General features: G+C 51.5%; 9 protein-coding genes across 9 annotated transcripts; 6 read left to right on the plus strand and 3 right to left on the minus strand.

Moving 5' to 3' along the window:
* Positions 1-874: 874 nt before the first annotated feature.
* Positions 875-1,735, plus strand: AA0111_g8979 (hypothetical protein; the record flags this gene model as incomplete). Its single annotated transcript, XM_028655485.1, has 1 exon — positions 875-1,735. The coding sequence occupies one exon, from the start codon at positions 875-877 to the stop codon at positions 1,733-1,735; it is 861 nt and encodes a 286-aa protein (XP_028503371.1).
* A 313-nt stretch (positions 1,736-2,048) lies between these two features.
* Positions 2,049-3,947, minus strand: AA0111_g8980 (hypothetical protein; the record flags this gene model as incomplete). Its single annotated transcript, XM_028655487.1, has 3 exons — positions 2,049-3,237; positions 3,290-3,688; positions 3,736-3,947. 3 exons carry the CDS (start codon positions 3,945-3,947, stop codon positions 2,049-2,051), a joined length of 1,800 nt encoding a protein of 599 aa, XP_028503419.1.
* Positions 3,948-4,380: 433 nt separating this feature from the next.
* AA0111_g8981 (hypothetical protein) lies at positions 4,381-4,941 on the minus strand (the record flags this gene model as incomplete). Its single annotated transcript, XM_028655488.1, has 1 exon — positions 4,381-4,941. One exon carries the CDS (start codon positions 4,939-4,941, stop codon positions 4,381-4,383), a length of 561 nt encoding a protein of 186 aa, XP_028503418.1.
* A 769-nt stretch (positions 4,942-5,710) lies between these two features.
* Positions 5,711-6,934, plus strand: AA0111_g8982 (hypothetical protein; the record flags this gene model as incomplete). Its single annotated transcript, XM_028655489.1, has 1 exon — positions 5,711-6,934. One exon carries the CDS (start codon positions 5,711-5,713, stop codon positions 6,932-6,934), a length of 1,224 nt encoding a protein of 407 aa, XP_028503417.1.
* A 482-nt stretch (positions 6,935-7,416) lies between these two features.
* Positions 7,417-9,397, plus strand: AA0111_g8983 (hypothetical protein; the record flags this gene model as incomplete). Its single annotated transcript, XM_028655490.1, has 4 exons — positions 7,417-7,424; positions 7,509-8,947; positions 9,006-9,291; positions 9,355-9,397. The coding sequence occupies 4 exons, from the start codon at positions 7,417-7,419 to the stop codon at positions 9,395-9,397; spliced, it is 1,776 nt and encodes a 591-aa protein (XP_028503416.1).
* Positions 9,398-9,965: 568 nt separating this feature from the next.
* On the plus strand, positions 9,966-11,782 carry AA0111_g8984 (Delta(24(24(1)))-sterol reductase; the record flags this gene model as incomplete). The annotated part of the gene is made up of 3 exons (XM_028655491.1): positions 9,966-10,009; positions 10,081-11,719; positions 11,771-11,782. 3 exons carry the CDS (start codon positions 9,966-9,968, stop codon positions 11,780-11,782), a joined length of 1,695 nt encoding a protein of 564 aa, XP_028503423.1.
* Positions 11,783-12,169: 387 nt separating this feature from the next.
* On the plus strand, positions 12,170-13,124 carry AA0111_g8985 (hypothetical protein; the record flags this gene model as incomplete). The annotated part of the gene is made up of 2 exons (XM_028655492.1): positions 12,170-12,766; positions 12,834-13,124. The coding sequence occupies 2 exons, from the start codon at positions 12,170-12,172 to the stop codon at positions 13,122-13,124; spliced, it is 888 nt and encodes a 295-aa protein (XP_028503422.1).
* Positions 13,125-13,331: 207 nt separating this feature from the next.
* Positions 13,332-15,032, minus strand: AA0111_g8986 (hypothetical protein; the record flags this gene model as incomplete). The annotated part of the gene is made up of 4 exons (XM_028655493.1): positions 13,332-14,257; positions 14,305-14,816; positions 14,876-14,902; positions 14,953-15,032. The coding sequence occupies 4 exons, from the start codon at positions 15,030-15,032 to the stop codon at positions 13,332-13,334; spliced, it is 1,545 nt and encodes a 514-aa protein (XP_028503421.1).
* A 702-nt stretch (positions 15,033-15,734) lies between these two features.
* On the plus strand, positions 15,735-17,482 carry AA0111_g8987 (hypothetical protein; the record flags this gene model as incomplete). The annotated part of the gene is made up of 2 exons (XM_028655494.1): positions 15,735-16,194; positions 16,518-17,482. 2 exons carry the CDS (start codon positions 15,735-15,737, stop codon positions 17,480-17,482), a joined length of 1,425 nt encoding a protein of 474 aa, XP_028503420.1.
* Between the last annotated feature and the right edge of the window lie 4 nt (positions 17,483-17,486).

Consider the following 17,486-nt stretch of genomic DNA (forward strand, 5'->3'; position numbering starts at 1 on the left):
GTTTGTTACATGTCTCTTGAGTAAGTCTCTACACAGAATCAGTGAAACGACATTGAAAAGCAAAGCATGACACGTACATTCTGGCAAAGCCTTTGGAGCAGACGGGACAAATATAAGGCTTGGACTTGGTGTCTACTCATGCCGTTAGTTTAGTTAATGAACCATCTATGTAATCTAACGTTGACATATGCTAGTCGCACGAAAGCGATCCTCCCGGCGCAGGTGCCAACTAGCTTCCGGTCAACAAAGCCGCGGAGCAAAGGCAGGGTTACTTGAGTCAAGCTCAATGGTATCATATTGATCTTCGGGATTCTAGCTACTGACTTACGCGCTCTCACGTGTCTTGTGAGGTGATCTGCACGTGTGAAAGACCTCTTGCAAGTGCTACACTGGAATAGGCGCGGTTGTTCGGCAGGTTCTGTGTTGGCTGACTGCGTGTTCGCTGATATCGGGGCAGTCTGCATGCTGAGTTGTGCTATCGGGTGGCTTCGAAAAACAATGGCATCGGGACAGAGGAAAGTGGAGGGAAGCTGGAGATAAGGTTGTGAGTGGGGAGAGAATGCGGAGATCGACAAGACAAGACGCGTTCTTCCCCTCGGCTAGACGCTCGGACAGGTCCTCTGACACTCCCCACATTACGACTTTTGCCGTACAACACCCAGGGGTGTTCTACACAGTATTGATCGCGATGGGTAAAGCTTCCAACAAAGCCGCGTGTCGGGCGATACGTTTTCCGCCCCCGTTCAGTAATATCAGTACCGCTGCGATCCGAACTCTCACATCACGACGAGCACATCAAGCCTAAGCTTCCGTCTGAGCAGCCGGTCAGACCAGATTCTCTCTTTGTTAGGAACAACACATTACCAACATCAAGATGGCTCCACCAGTTCACTTTTTCTCCCATGGCTCAACGATGATGTTGGGCGAAGAGACCAAATCGGCCGACTACTGGAAAGCCTGTGGTGATGAAGCCCTCTCTCACGGCATCAAAGGTGTGATAATGATGGGCGCGCATTGGGACGCGCGTGGCGTAAACCGTATCGATGTGTCAATGAACCCGGCACCCATAAAATCACCCGTCGCGTACGTTCACCCGCGCAAATACAAAGACTACGAGCTCGTCCCAGATCTCGAGAGCGGAAAGAAGTGCATAGCAGCGCTGCGGGAAAAGGGCATTGACGCACGACCGAACGACACATTTGACTGGATCCACGACACATACTTGATTTTGATTAGGATGTTTCCCGAGAAATGCCCACCGACGACTATCATCAGTATGAACTCGCGATTCGATCCGCATCTGCACGCCCGGGTGGGTAACATCTTGGCCAAATTCCGTGACGAGGGCTATCTCATCATTGGTACGGGTGGCGCGGTACACAACCTTTACCGCAACCACTGGTTGCAGATGCTCAGGTACTCGGACAACTTAGCACAACCATACCCGCCAGAGGCACCGATGCTGGAGTTCCGCCAGAGCGTCGAGGATGTCTTTATCCGCTGCTGCAGGAAGGGTGCGAAAAAAGGTAGCTTGACACGTGGTATCACGAGATTGATGAAGCATCCCATGTACCGGGATGCGCATGCGACAGATGATCACTACATGGCGGCATGTTTTGTGGCTGGAGTTGTTGATGGAAGTAAGAGGGACAGCGACGAGTGTGTGCTCGGAGCTGAGGATTGGGAGTTGGTGAACATGTGCAACAGCCAGTTCACTGTTGGTAGATGGGAATAGAGGCTTTAGCTAGTATACATGCAGTTTGTCTTTCAATATCGTTAGTGTACATAATTAGTGTACTAAATCTCCAAGTTTTTTCTTCTTTCGCGACTCCATATCTACTTACGTTCATGAAATCAGACACGTTATCTCCCAGGGGATTGTCTTTCGCAATCTTATATGAGGAAAACATAACGGATGAGCAGATTATAAGTAGTTACTACAAACTCATCATTCGCGCTGTGTATATGGCCTGTGAGAAATGTTGATTTCGCTAATCTAGATACATGTCGTAGTCTATATTTCCGTCCCAATTTCCGTACTCACTATTCTATTTAGGCGGTACGATTGGCAGCGTAACATAGTTTACAGCCTTCTCACTGAAATGCAAATGATTCCACCCCGCAAGCTTCTCCTCACTCCTATCTTCGGGATGGTTATGCTGGAAGATGCCACTTCCTTGCGTATCGCCACTGCTAATCTCAAACACAATCTTGCCACCCTTCTCCACAATAACGTTTGTTGGCCAAACTTCCACGTCCACAGCGTAGACATCTCCAGGTATGACGGGCTGAACGTCAGTGCTGAAGTAGTCTCGCCATGGCAGGTACTCTCTATGTTTTGGGTGGTCGGGATTGGTTTTGCGGAAGCTGACGCGCAGCCAGCCTTTTGCAAGGGGTATAGGGTCTCCTGCTGTGCCGGTGTAGTAGACTTCTTTGCCTTCTGGGGAAATGTAGCGTAAAGTGAGAAAGAGATCGATGTCGGAAGGAGTGGCGCCCTTGGGATGGGCTGAGAGGGACACATTTAGATGTGCGACAATGTGGCCAGTGATTTCAGTCTCTTCCTCGAATGGTGCAGTCGTAAACTGGAGGAGCTTGGGGTCGTCAAGAGTGCCAAGTGCCTCGTACGACAATTTCTGGGGCCTGTTGTGAATAGGCTGGATCTGTGTCAAGGTCTGAGAAGGCGTAAGGTAGAACTTAGAATAACGAGTTCGTGCGATAGGCCACTCGTTCTCTGTGCGCCTCTCGTACACCTTCTCTTTCTCGGCATCGTTGAAGCCCACATCGCCCTTTCGCAGGACCATGTCCACAGGCGGAAGCTTGCCCTTGACAGACCACCCTACTCTGTCATCGCCTTTGAGGAAAGCATCAAGGAAGCTCCGTTGTATCTCGACTTCTTCTTTGTAGTAGAATGGTAGATCGTGCCTTCCAGTGATCATTCGTAGGTACTTGAACTCAGACCCAGCATGTGCGTAGCCTTCGATGTTACCCCTAAGATGGAGCAAAATACCGCCCCAGTTGCCGACGGAAAGTAGCGGTACCTCAATATCGCTCATGTCGTACTCTTTGCTTGCATAGTATGTTTCGTCACGGAACTTGAACTTGGCGGTATCGATCGTTTGGTCTTGTCGGCGTTTTGCACGCACCTCTTCTGAAAGGTCACCGTCGACGGTATCTGGCCCCCAGTTACGCGCTGCACGGCCTGGTTTGCCGTATTGATTGGTAATGACCTGGCGATTCCTGCGTCAAACCGTTAGTATATGACCGAGCTCAGACCGTTTGTATAACTCACCACCAGAAGTCGATGAATTTGTTACTCAGAATGCCTCCGTGACGGCATCGGTCGCGATAGTAGTCGCTCATCCCCTCCCAAGGAATGACTGCGGCCAAACCTTTAGGCTTACGTGCTGCCACACGCCACTGAGATCCGGCATAGTAGCTGATGCCAAGCAAGCCGACCTTTCCAGACGACCATGGTTGCTCAGCTGCCCATTCGACGACATCAAAAAAGGCCTCGCTTGTTCCTCGTGACATTGTGTCCAAGAAGCCTGGAGATTGGCCGAGGCCACGTTCGTCTGCGCGCACGATAATGTAATCGTGCTTCGTCCAAAAGCCGGGATCTGGAGTTTCCCATGCCGAGTGATCAGAATGGTGCTCGGGGTTCACTTCTGAGTATGATTTGCCATGAAAACTGGAGGCATTAGCTGCTGCTGCGCGCGCTTCAGTAGTTGAACTCACTCCTTGTAATGGATATCCTTTCCGTAAGGTCCATAAGTTACCAGCACCGGGAGCTTCGTCCCCTCCTTTGTAGATTTCGGTCGGTAGACATTGCATCGAATGATACCTTCGGATGATGTCTTCAGTGGTACGGCGACATTCTCCTCAAAAAGATAGGGAAATGACGACTCGTCGATGGAATAAGCGTCCTTTACTTCTAGCTGGTCAGACATTTTGTGTGTGATATTGGAAGTGCAAGAAACATACTCTTTCCATCATTTGGATATATACTACATATTGCGACGCGTAGTGGGTTCCTGTGCCGACAGCGCGCCGTTGACAAGGTGCGGCGGTGTTCGAGGGGCACATTCGGGATGTGGAGGTACCAGACTCTATTGGCGCGTTGCCTAAGTAAGCCATGATAACACGCGAGAACATGAAAGAAGAGCATGTGCTTTACTTGAGATGATAAATAGACTCTTCGTTTTTAGTTTGCCACTGGTAACGAGCTCGTACGAGTTTTGAGCGGTTTAAACCTCAAGAAATATGTGCATCAGATCTTACATCGTTGGAATGATTTGTGGAGAGATGATATGGTTTAGAACGCATCGGCATTTATTTACAACGGTATCTACAGCTCATGTGATCCTAGAAAAGATAATGCCACTATGATGATGCTGGAACACCCTTCATGCTTCCATAGTCCTCTTTCAAGACTTCACCCTCGACCTCTACCGGTTTGCATTCTTGAAGAACATACATCATGCGACCCCAAGATGTAGAGCTGGTGTTCCTCCAAGCGTGCATTGTGCCCCTCTGAATTGCGACATCTCCTCTCTTCATCAATCTTGTCTCTCCAGAATCTAGCACCAACTCCATTTCACCTTCCAACACGACACCGTAATCTAAAGAGACTGTGCGATGCATTGGCGACAGGTGACCAGGCGCCACATCGACGAATCGTAGAACTGTCCCCCCTGAAGCGACCAGGCCTGGAGGCGATTCGAGGTAAGGCTTGTAAACTGCAAGGTCGGCGTCTTTGTTCAGATCGACCGGAAATCCCTTGGTAACATATCCGAGCCGGAAGTCAGCACCAGGAATATGGTCGACTTTAGCTTCTTCTGGGACGGCATCAGAGAAGATGGCTTTCTTGGTTGTAGGGTCGTGGGTTGTGATGAAGCGATGGACTTTTGGGAGATCGTTCGTGATTTCGGGCTTTGACGCCATGATGAAATATAGACTGTAGGAGCAACAAGGTAGTTGAGGGCGAAGATGCCAGTATCGTAGTAAGCTGATGAAGATACAAAACGAGACTTCAAAATAGATTCAAGGGATGATAGTCGAATCAACCAGAGAGTGAGATGTGTATCGAAAGGCTCATCTATGGCCTCCCGATGTGGAGGACATGTTCACAGACCCTGAATGTAGCATCTGCCGACGCGTACTCGGTACATCCCGTGCGGGGTCTCGTACGAGGGACTAGGTGAACCACCTTTAGTCTATAAGCGGTATATTTATGGACGAATAAGGGTTTGTGGTCTGTGGGAAAGCTTGAACAAGAGACAAAGACATGCTACGAAGCTAGGTGTTGCGTGTTATGTTTATCGATTAGAAGACACGCTTGGCCGCTTTCGTGCTAGACTGAACGCGTACTCGCGGCCATCTTTCCGCGAAGTCTGAATAAGAACCGCTGCGTCAATGTTGACCGGATAACCATGGAACGCTTAGTCCCCGCTATTTGCTTCTCATTCGATACCATGGCCGTTGTGCCTTCCGTTCATAGTAACACACATGCGGAGATGGGATGTGGAGGGGCGGCCTCCGAGATGGACATCCCCACCTACACGCGCCGTCAGCTCTCCAGTCGCGACTCTAGGTTCAGGTAAAGCCTTGAAGCTGTGTTCTGGGATTCGAGTATTGCGAAATCGATACCACAAATTACTTTGTGCTCACAAGTTAACCGTCCTCTGATACCTACAAAGCTCTCCTTCACACAATGGCAGACAATTACGCTTCGCATTTCAGCGTGAACAACATCCCATACGGGATTGCAAGCTCGTCGAAACGCCATGCACCACAATGCGCGACACGAATTGGTGATGAAGTCATCTTCCTGGCAGAGCTCGCGGAGCACGACTCTTTTAAGGCCATCGCAGCACCGCTATCGTCCATCTTCCGCGAACCCACACTGAACACGTTCGCCGCTCTAGGGAAGGACATTCAAAGTGAAGTGCGTTCTGCAGTACGAGAAGCATATAACAGCAAGTCATATGCCAGATACTCGGAAAACATCAGCGATGTTACCCTCCATATGCCAGTACATATTGGAGACTTCACAGACTACAGTGCTTCTGCCAACCACGTTCTCAACGCAGGAGAAGCAGTAATGGGAGTCCGTTCTTATCCTCCAGCCTTCAAAAAGTACCCCGTTGGCTACGCGGGTCGGTCGAGTTCGATCACTATGTCAGGAGCGCCCGTCACGAGACCTTTGGGTCAGTTCATCGAAGACTACACTGTTCCAGATAAGAAGATTATCTTTGGACCATCGCGGGGTTTGGATTACGAGATGGAGATTGCTGCAGTCATTGGCAAACCTGTAGAAGCTGGGACTTACCTGAACGCGAAAGATGCCGACGACCACATATTTGGCCTAGTTCTGTTGAACGACTGGAGCGCAAGAGACATTCAGGGCTTGGAAATGAACCCCTTAGGCCCATTCAACGGAAAGAACTTTATGACTTCAATCACGCCTTGGGTTGTTACGCTAGAAGCATTGAAGCCTCATGAAGTCTCGGCCCCGCCTCGTATGGAGCCTGTAGCCTCTTTTATGGACGACCCCAAAAGTATCAACTACAATATCCAGCTCGAAGGTCAGATCATCCGAAACGGTAATCAGACTACGACATGTAAGGTTGGCTTCGAAACAATGTACTGGACCTTCAGACATATGTTAGCGCACCATACTATTGGCGGATGTTCACTCCGGACAGGAGATCTGATCGCCAGCGGAACAGTTTCTGGCGAACAGGACCATGAACACGGATGTTTGCTCGAGTTGACAAAGAACGGCAAGGCTCCAAGCAAATTGAGCGATGGATCTGAGCTACGCTACCTTAATGATGGGGATGAAGTTCGCTACATTGGTGTGGTTGGCGATGGAGAGGCTGGAGTCGGATTTGGAGCGTGCATTGGCACCGTAAAGCCTGCCCGGAAAATATAGAAGCATCTAACCATTTCCCGAGTGACGATCGCTATAACTTTCGGCTGAGAGAGGGGTGAGGCATAATGGTTGTACAGTCTGAGTGGGGTTGACCAATGTTCAGCTGCGTCCTAATCCAGCAATTGGTTGGCAAGCGTGGTACATATGCGAGGGGCTGCATATTACCGCCAAAGGGTCATTGCATTGGAGCCTTCCAATGGTTTATCGGTCCTTTGGGCTTTGTGCATTAAAGCCTAAGTCTCTCTAGCGACGTGTAGTCCAGCCTCTCGTACGCAATCCATAAGTTTCAGCTCTCATATCATTCCTTCATCCTCTCTCGTGTTTTAATCCCATCTTCGCGTGAGCGTCTTCCGACCTTGAATGTCCTCTCGAACAACAGCAAACGAAATAAGGTTATCCCACACTTGTGCTGCAGTCACAGCTTCGTTACTTGCAAGGCTGAGTCAGTTCTCGAGTCTGCATAAACCCTGACACCTACAATCATGGCAGAGTGAGTACTATACTGATGATTCATCTACTTGTTCACGATCTGGTATGTCGCGTTCCTGGATAGTATTATTGACATGTTGTCCAGATTCCACTCCGCTGCAGAGCTACGACCATCGAAACTCGCCTTTGGAAAACGCGTATCCGAGAAGTCCAAGTCCCAAGTCGAGAAACGCAAGCGGTCGATGAGCACCCCTTCTGCTATTACGCCTGACCTCGATCAACTTCAAGGTGTAACCCCAGGTCCATGCGCGCGAGATTCCTTTCCCCCTCACCACGTGCGCACGTGTCGGATTACGTCACATCCTGTCAGAAGGGTACTCCTGAAGGCTCGTCGACAAACATGCCAAGGAGATCCTGTGCAGCCTAGACCAGGTTTCAGTATATTATCTCTCGCATTTCCTGAGCCACATATTGATTACCCTACCACTACGCACGCCTCTCCGCACGATTCAGGAGTCGCGGAACAACAACACGACGTGCCCAGGCTACACAGGAAGGAACCACCCCAGCTCACCGTAAGAGACGCAATTGCAGAGCAGCTCGTGAAGTTGCGGCTACCAGCTACCACGCATACACCACTAGCACCTACAGGAGCAACGGTGCCTCGGAGCACGATAAACTTCTCGTTTCCCTTCCAACATTCCGACTCGGCCAAAGCTGCAAGATCAGCGTGGAATAGAATGGCTTCCTCGAATCCCCTCTTGCCCAGTTTTCGAGGACAACTGAACCGACCAGATACGAGTGCAATGGATCTAGACTTTTGGCGACGACATGGAGAGAACAGCACAGATCCCATAGTCATCAATGACCATGGTGACGATGAATGTGATCTTAGGAGCATAAGTTCCTTGGAGTCCTTGGAGTCCGCCGGACTATCACGTCAATTGATCAACAGACGACGAACTCGACCTATTCTTATGGACCAGAGTCCCAGCGGGCCATGCATCAGTATTACAACAGCGGATAGCTTCGAGAACTCTGAATCTCAAGTTTCGGCTCTTATCTCAGATTGCATAGATGATGCTCGACACGACCGCAAAGCCTGGGAAGAGAAAGACCACCGGCTTGCTCAGCTTCTACAAGAGAAGATGCGTCTAACTCCAGCCCAGCTCGCAGAGAAATCTGGATCACCAGCAGCTCTAGCTGAGTCTCCTGAGATCGTACGATTGGAGACTCTACGGCAGGCTATTACTCATGTCTGCACACGAAATTACACCAATATGGACTTCAACACAGAAGAGGGGACGCATTTACGGCGTCGTGACTGTGTTGTCTGCGACGATAGCATTGCCATTGGCGATCTACCCTCACTTACTGACTGCGAACATCGACCCGAGACATGCGCAGGCTGTTATGCGGATTGGATAACTACACAGCTTCAAGGCAGTACTTGGCGTGAAGCTAAATGTCCGGGAAGCGATTGCAATGTTGTCTTGTCGTATCATGACATTCGGCTATACGCGAGCTCTGAGACTTTTGAAAAGTACGACACATTCAAAGCCCAGGCTCTCATCAACGAAGACCGTGAGTTATGATGCAATACACTTCGATAGACTAGGGAGGTAAACGCTGACAATGACAGCCGATTTTCGATGGTGTCCAGCCTCCGGCTGTAATTCTGGTCAGATCCATACTACTGGCGTCGCAGGTAACATCTTTACTTGTTCGGGATGTGGGAGCAAAACCTGTGTTGTCCACGAGAACACATGGCACGAAGGCGAGTCGTGCGCTGACTTTGACTCCCGAATCTCCGGCCGTCAGCAACGAGAACAGAAGGCGCAAGAAGAGGCGAGTCTCAAAAAGATCAAGGAGCTTACCAGGAAGTGCCCTGGCCCTGGATGCGATTGGAACATTCAGAAAAACGATGGGTGCGACCATATGACATGTGGGTTTTACCTCTTTCAACGCAAGTCTTTCGCTGACGATTACAGGTACAAAATGTGGCTACGAATTCTGTTGGATTTGCCTTTGTGATTACAAGAAGGTCTTGCGAACAAGCAATGCAGCCCATGCGAGGTCCTGTTCTCATTGGCGTCCGTAGTTTTGGATAGGTAGGGAAAAACGGCGTCGGAGATATTGCGCTTTCACTGTAAGAACATGGGATTTCCGAAAAGAAGCTAGCATACGTGCAGCAATCATGTTTGCTTTTAGATCTGAGAGATTCGACCGTAGCCTAAATGTAGACGAGGATTTACCGTGGTATACGGTGTATACGCTGTAAAATTACACCGCGATTACAGTAGCGCCCCATGTTGATGTCACGGACACGGAGTCAGCAGACTCCGATTGGTGCGCAGTCCCCCTAGCCTCGAGCAACTCCCAAATTTGTACCTCTTGTCAACAAACACAAGGCCTTCACCTCCGCATTCTGTGCCATTGGTCGTGTGCGCTTTGTGCTTAGCCTTCATGGTCGTGCTGTGACGGCATCTGTAACTTCTTCTAGCGCCAGCTTTCTTACTGCATCCTCTTACCGTCCCGCCTTAATTTTTTCGAGTCTGAACCCCTTTCACCGCGCATCGCCACAACTGCAACTACAGCCACCATGTCGATGCGAGTGACGCGGTCGCAGGCCGGAAAGACGCCTCAGTGAGTGGATTCCAGGTTGCATACGCGTGCTATGCAAATCCGTGCATTAGTTGCTGACATGCATAACCCAGAAAGCCCGATCGCCCTGGCTTCGTCGAGACCCCTGGACGCAGGAAGTCGCAACGCAAGTCTCTTGCATCCGATGGATACGAGTCGACGCCTGAGCCAGAGAACTTCTTGAAGCCGTTCAAGTCTAACGAGAGTGATGTGAAGAAGGAGGCCGAGGAGAAGAGCAACGGACACGCCAACGGAAATGGACATGCAAACGGAAACGGACACACCAACGGCTACGCGAATGGACACAGCAATGGCAAGGCAAACGGACACGCAAAGAGCGAAAGGAAGATCGTCGAGCTCGACTACAAGATGGAGGCGGAAAAGTTCTTCTCTCCAAAGGACAGATCTGGCCTGCATGAGTTCGGCGGCGCCATTGGTATGGGCAGCATGATGGTCTGCTTCCCAGCCCTCATGTACTACATGTGGATTGGAGCCACCTTCTACGACGGCAAATTCCCTACGCCAACCGAGGGCCAGAGCTACGGAGACTTTTTCGGACACATGTGGTATCTTGTAAAGACGGAAGCCTTTCCGAACAACAAAGCGTGGCAGATTTACTGGTTCTTCGGACTCACGCAGATGGCCTTCTACATGTTCATGCCGGGTGTCTACCGCAAGGGCAAGGCACTTCCCCACCTTGGTGGAAAGCAGTTGGACTACTACTGCTCGGCTATGTGGTCTTTCTACTCCAGCATTGTCATCATGTTGACTCTTCATTTCACTGGCGTCTTTAAGCTTTACACTCTGATTGACGAGTTTGGTCACATCATGAGCGTAGCCATTCTTTCAGGCTTCCTTTGCTCTACTATCGCATACGTCTCAGCCCGCGTCCGCGGTGCTACTGTCCGAATGACCGACAACCTTATCGTCGACTTCTTCCTCGGCTCAGAGCTCAACCCTAGACTTTTCGGTATTCTGGATTTCAAGATGTTCCTCGAGGTCCGCATTCCATGGTTCATCCTCTTCTTCCTTTCCCTCGGTACCTGCTTGAAGCAGTACGAGCAATATGGCTACGTGTCTCTCGAAGCCATCTTTCTGCTCTTCGCGCACTACCTGTACGCCGGCGCCTGCGCAAAGGGCGAGCACCTCATCATCACGACCTGGGACATGTATTACGAGAAGCTCGGTTTCATGCTCATCTTCTGGAATATGGCTGGTGTACCTCTCTCGTACTGCCACTGCACCCTATACATCGCTAACCACCATCCTTCGGAATACGGCATGCCAACCTGGTTTACCGCCCTCCTTACCTTCACCTACCTCTACGTCTACTACATCTGGGATACGACCAACTCGCAAAAGAACCAGTTCCGTCAAGAAGAACGTGGTGTTGTCGATGAGCGTACTACCTTCCCCTACTTCAAATATGGACGCATCGCCAATCCAAAGACAATCCAGACATCCCATGGAAACAAGATTCTGGCTGACGGTTGGTACGGCAAAGCGCGCAAGATTCATTACACATGTGATCTCTTCTTCGCCGTCAGTTGGGGTCTCATCACTGGGTTCAAGAGCCCGTTCCCTTGGTTCTACTCCGTGTTCTTCGCGGGTATGATTATTCACAGGGCGCTGAGAGATATTGAAAAGTGCAGGGAGAAGTATGGTGAAGCATGGAAAGAGTACGAGAGGCAGGTGCCTTATTTGTTCATTCCGGTAAGTCCAATCAATTCCGTCCTGAGTGAAATTATGCTAATGTCCTCCCAGTACGTCTTCTAAGTTTACGCTGTCCTTTTAAACTTTGTCCCTCGTCCGTTGCCTGATCTTCTAAGATCTACCCTATCTTCGGACATTTTTGCGCGACGGACTGTTTTGTAGTATACCATACCATTCTTCTCGCAGTTCCAGGTTTTGGCCAGGTTGGATGGGTATCGTAATGTTTGTAATGGCAGTAGTAATGTATGATGTGATGTACCAGACTCGGCACAAAAGGAAAAGTGAAACTCTATGTATGCCTACCTACGAGACGCGAACCCCTGTACGTGTGCCAAGCCCTGCGTCAGCGGGCCCTAGGCGCCAAAAGTTTGGACCCTCATCTTTCGTATTCGCAAACTGTCCTCCTCCACCACACCACAGAGCGATCGAACCCCGCACGCATCGCCCACCATGGACGCTCTCAAATCCGCCATCCAACCCATCACACACAACCTCCCCCAGCCCATCGCCGACGTGGGCATCTCCCTCCTCGGCCCCTCATGCTACAAAACCCTCGTCTACAACGTTGACCTAACCGCAACCGAATGCGTCAAGCTGGCTATCTCCAAAGGCCTCGGTATCGGCATCATCGGCGCCTCCTCCATCGTCAAGATTCCACAGCTGCTCAAGTTGCTCAATAGCCAGTCGGCCGAAGGTCTTTCCTTCCTCTCATACCTCCTCGAATCGAGCTCGTACCTCATTTCGCTGGCGTACAATGTGCGCCACGGGTTCCCCTTTAGCACGTATGGCGAGACGGCCTTGATTCTCGTGCAGAATATTGCTATTGCGAGTTTGGTGCTCAAGTACAGTGGACGGGGTGCTGGTATTGCGGGGTGGGTTGGAGGTCTAGCTGTTGCGGGTGCGGCCTTGTTCAACGACCAGTGGATTGACGCGGAGAAGTTGAGTCTGTTGCAGGCTACGGCTGGTGTACTTGGTGTGGCAAGCAAGGTGCCGCAGATTCTGACCGTGTGGAGTGAGGGTTCGACGGGCCAGTTGAGCGCTTTTGCTGTAAGTTCTTGACATTGCTATCCCATGCGATGAAGAAAGGGGTAGTTTGCTAACGTGGTCCTTTTAGGTCGTCAACTACCTCCTCGGTTCCCTCTCCCGTATCTTCACGACCCTCCAGGAAGTCGACGATCCGCTTATCCTCTACGGCTTCATTGCTGGTTTCGCCCTCAACGCCATTCTCTTCCTCCAGGTCGTGTACTATTGGAATGCGCCGGCGTCCAAGAAGACGCAATCAAAGAAACTGGAGGAGCCTATCGCAGCGGACAAGAAGGAAACCGCGCGCGCCGTCTCGAGCGGATCTGCGCCGTCGTATGCGGAAAAGGCGGGCAAGAGTCCTAGCACAAGACGCAGGGGATAGACCAATCTCTTTTCCCCCCGGGCTGTTGGCCGTGCTTGGATTTTTAGTTGTTTTAATACACATTTGACTTGCGACTCCATGACTGTGCTTGGTTGATGATTACACGTATATTCAATACACAAACATGCTAATCTATGCTCAGTTGCATGCTTTTGGGGAAGAACATTTTCAACATTGATATCACAAAACGGCGTTTTCCTTCTCAGTTCATATCTGCTGAGGTGTGGTACCTACAGCGTGTGGTGGAGGCATTGGCGGGACCTCCCTCCTATCAGCCAGATCCCCCGTTGGTGACATCATAGTCTGCTGGTTTTGGAGGACGGTATTGACTGGAGGTGGAGGTGTAGGTGCGGGCGAGATACCCGCTGGTGGGTGGTATCCCGTATCCGTCAACCTTCCATTTACTGGATTGTAAACACCAGCGCCTCTCGATTGCAACTCGTAGTTGTCGTCATCTTCCGAAGAGGAATAGTCGTAAGTGTCCATTCGACGTTGGCGCGCGACATCCGCTGCAAAGGGATTTGTGGCCGGCAACTGGTTCTGGTACGTGTGCACTTTCGAGGTCATGGTAGATCCCATTGTGCCCGTTCGGTAGTTGCTCGATGCTAATGTGTCGCTTCGATCTACGCCATACTGCGATCCTGATTCCTGGCGTCTGCGTTGCGAGTTATGAATCTGTTGGCGGAAGACGTTGCCTGTCGGTTCGCCACTACCCTCAGGCACAGCAGTCGTAGAGGAATAGCCAGACGCTTCTCCGCGCTCCACGTCCACTGGCTTGTCCATGCGCTGCAGCGGTTGCACGTCCTCGTCGATCGTTATTGTGGGTTGTGGCGGTGCGCGCGATGCCTTGCCCCAGGCTCGGATGGGGTATGCGCGTCCTTTGCGCCACGTCTCGGAGACGGGTGGGAAATATTGGCGGTAGGAGCCCCAGGCTACGAGTATGCCGAGTAGAGCGCCAGACAGGACGTCGAATGGGTGATGACGGGCATCCATGATACGTGTGCCTGTGATCAGAGCAGCGCCGAGGGCAGGGACCATGACGAAGAAAGTCCTCCAGACCTCGCCCTTTGCATCCAGAACATGCAGCTTTCCGGCGAGGTAAATGGAAAGGTAAAAGAGACCAGCGAAGGAGACTGAAAATCATTAGTAGTCTTCTTGGGCAGGAGAGGGTGTCACATACCACTGCTGTGGCCAGAGGGAAAGCTCTTGAAGCCATCCTGTAGAATGTAGTTGTCGGTCTGCGTGCAGATGTCGATGGTCTGGAGTACGTATTTGCCTGGAGCGATCTTGGATTCGTCTACAATGCAGCGGCTGATGAGATCCGGTCGCGGCTTGCCAATGGCATTCTTCAAGGCGCCTGTGATGGTGAAAGCAGCGCCAATGCTCAAGCCAAGGCCCAGTATGCCACAGTTGAGCTCCCACAAGCGGTCCTTGAACCTGTATCTTCCTGAGAGGCGCTTGATACCAGGCCCACGCACGGGCATGGTCGTCTGGTGGGAGAAGAGGCCGTCGATGACCATTGTGTATATTGCGATGATGACAGCGGGAGCCAGGACGACGTAGACGCATAGCCAGGGTACGGGTACGCGCTCATGTTCGGCGAAAGGGTAGTGGAGAGTGTAGTTTTCGAGGGCGAAGTGTTGGTGAAAGGGCGGGATCTTGTCGACAATGGAGAAGGTCAACATAAGAACACTATAGCCTTGTTAGTTGAGCTGGGAAGGAGATTGTGTGCTCGGAAGGGGCGGCCTTGCACTATGATGAGGTAGTCGCCGATATATCTGTGCTCGTTAGTCTCCACAACTTGTTCTATGCAGGCAGTTGTACACACGAGAAGATGACCTTCTTGGGAAGGCGCTTCTTGGAAAAGGGAAGGCGCTCAGGGAGCTGTTTCGACGTCCAGTCGTCCATGATGCGCTACAGGACCCAGCCAGTCGCGAAGCTCGTTATTCGCAGGCTCTCCGGGAGACAATTGTCGTCGTTTGCTCTAGTGCTGTGCTGTTTGTGCTATACGAAGGGGGCAGACGTGAATGTTTTCGGGGGTCCGCAAAGACGGCACCAAGCATGCGACCCTCCGGGGGGAATGCCAAGGGCGGAAAGGAGAAGTGAAGGTGAATGCAGAGTCAGCAGGAATATAAAGGACAGTGGGTTTGTCAGAAGACGGTTGTGTATCCCTGGGGTCAGCAACGCCGTGGGTGAAGGATGTCTGGAAGTGGTACTGGGCCGACTATGCAGCGCCGCCGTGCTCAGCTTGTGGCTGTGAGAATGGAGCTGACGCGCTCTCAGACTTGGCCCTCTCCACAGCAGGTCCGCTAGCCGCCTCGAGATCAGCGCCAATTATACGTCGGCCTTGGTACGCGGAGCATTATTTACGTTGCGATAAGGTTCGTGTAGTCTGCACGCCGCAACGTCTAGTACTGCGGCCGTATGCACGGCAGGACAAGGCATCCGAGCCGAGCTGGTAAAAGAAATACGGTATGCCAACAATGGGCCTGTTCCATGTGGCGCATCCAACGGAAGCGACGATCGGACCCAACCTTAGCGCGCCATGGCGATCAGCTTATTTTGTCACCGCCTCAGGGTCCTACACTCTACATCTATTCCTGTATCGCCATGTTTTCCTTATTCGCCAGCGAGAAGCCTCAACCCAAGGCTGCCGAGGTTGCCATTCAGAAGATCTCAAACATCTCCGCCACCCACCTGTCTCGCTTCGAGCGTCTTCCCAAGGTCCAACGCTATGCCATCATAGGTGCTGCCTCCGTTGGTGGAGTATCCCTCCTCTACGCTTTGACGCGCTCTTCAAAGTCTGCCAGGCGTCCTCCTATCCCATCTCCCAGAGATTCGCTGCTTCCGGACTTGTCTCCTGAGGATGCTGCAGATCTTCCCTACCATCCAGCTGCGTTGCCAGGAGCCCGGGATGTCGACTCACCATGGGGAACTATCCGCGTCTATGAATTCGGCCCAAGAGACGGAGAAAAAGTTTTACTCATTCACGGGATCTCGACACCTTCAATTGCTCTGACTGACTTGGCACACAAGTTGGTTGGCAGGGGACGACGTGTCATGCTTTTTGGTGGGTCCTCCTTGCTGTCACTTCTAGTTTTTGCCACAACACCTCTCCTTTGGTTGTTTCAAGGCCTTGAAACGCACAACATCCTCGGATTGGACGTTTGGTATATGCTTTTTCTTCACGGTTTCCATGATCGTCACATCTGCATACCCCACGTTGAACCGGGCGTAAAACCGTGTCATGGTCCTTGTTACTTTACCCGTTTCGGCAAGGGGCCCGGCAGCCCTACCTAACGGTGAACCACGTGCATCGTCCATGCTGTTCCAGAAACCCGTCTTTACGGGGTTATGCTATTCCAAAAAATAAAATACTAACAACGCTCACAGACCTCTTCGGTCGCGGCTACTCTGACGGCCCGTCACCAGACACAACCGACTATGACTCCAGCCTCTTCACCACCCAGATTTTGCTTGCACTCCAATCATCGCCCATCCATTGGTCAACCTTTACCATAGTTGGATACTCCCTTGGCGGTGCCATCGCTGCAGACTTTACGTCGTACTTCCCTTCGCTAGTCCGCGGCCTTGTACTTGTAGCTCCTAGTGGTCTTATCCGCAAGTCGCACTTCTCCATTTCCAGCAGCATGCTATACCGCAGCTCGTGGATGCCAGAGTGGATGGTACGCAAGTTTGTTGCAAGTAGGCTATGGACAGGAGCAAAGGTCGTAGAGAGTGATCCTGAGGCCGTAGAGAATGCCGAGACCACCACGACGGCGAGCGAGGGAGATAAGACGTATGTGAGCAGCAACCAGATGCTTTTGCCAGGCAATCCACATTCCACCGTTTCTTCGGTCGTGGATTGGCAGATTCAAAATCACAAGGGTTTCGTGCCGGCCTTCATATCGACTATCCGCCACGCGCCCATCTACAACCAGCACGACCGCTGGAGCGTCATTCGTGAGAACATCGAGAACCGTGCCGGTCCGCTAAAGGAAGTCTGGCTTATTCTCGGCGAGACAGACCCCATCATCAATGCGGATGAAATCACTGAGGACGCAAGGGCAGTACTCGGCGAGGACAATGTCAGGGTTAAGGTGCTGGACGGCGTAGGTCACGAAGTCGCCATCGAACGTGCGGATGATGTCGTCCGGGCTGTAAGACGAGTTGGTACCAAGAGCGAGGAGGTCCGAGAAGTTAGGGAGGAAGTCGCTGCTCCCGAGCCGGTCGAGAAGCCTGAGAAGCCCGAAAAGCCTGCGAAGGCCGATAAGAGTGAAAAGAGCGACAAGAAGGAGAAAAAGAGCTCGAGCCGGAGGAAGCACGGAGGCTCGCACGCCAGTTCAAGCACGAAGTGAGAAT

Source organism: Alternaria arborescens (genome assembly GCF_004154835.1).
Source record: "Alternaria arborescens strain FERA 675 chromosome Unknown contig_24, whole genome shotgun sequence".
NCBI lineage: Eukaryota > Fungi > Ascomycota > Dothideomycetes > Pleosporales > Pleosporaceae > Alternaria > Alternaria arborescens.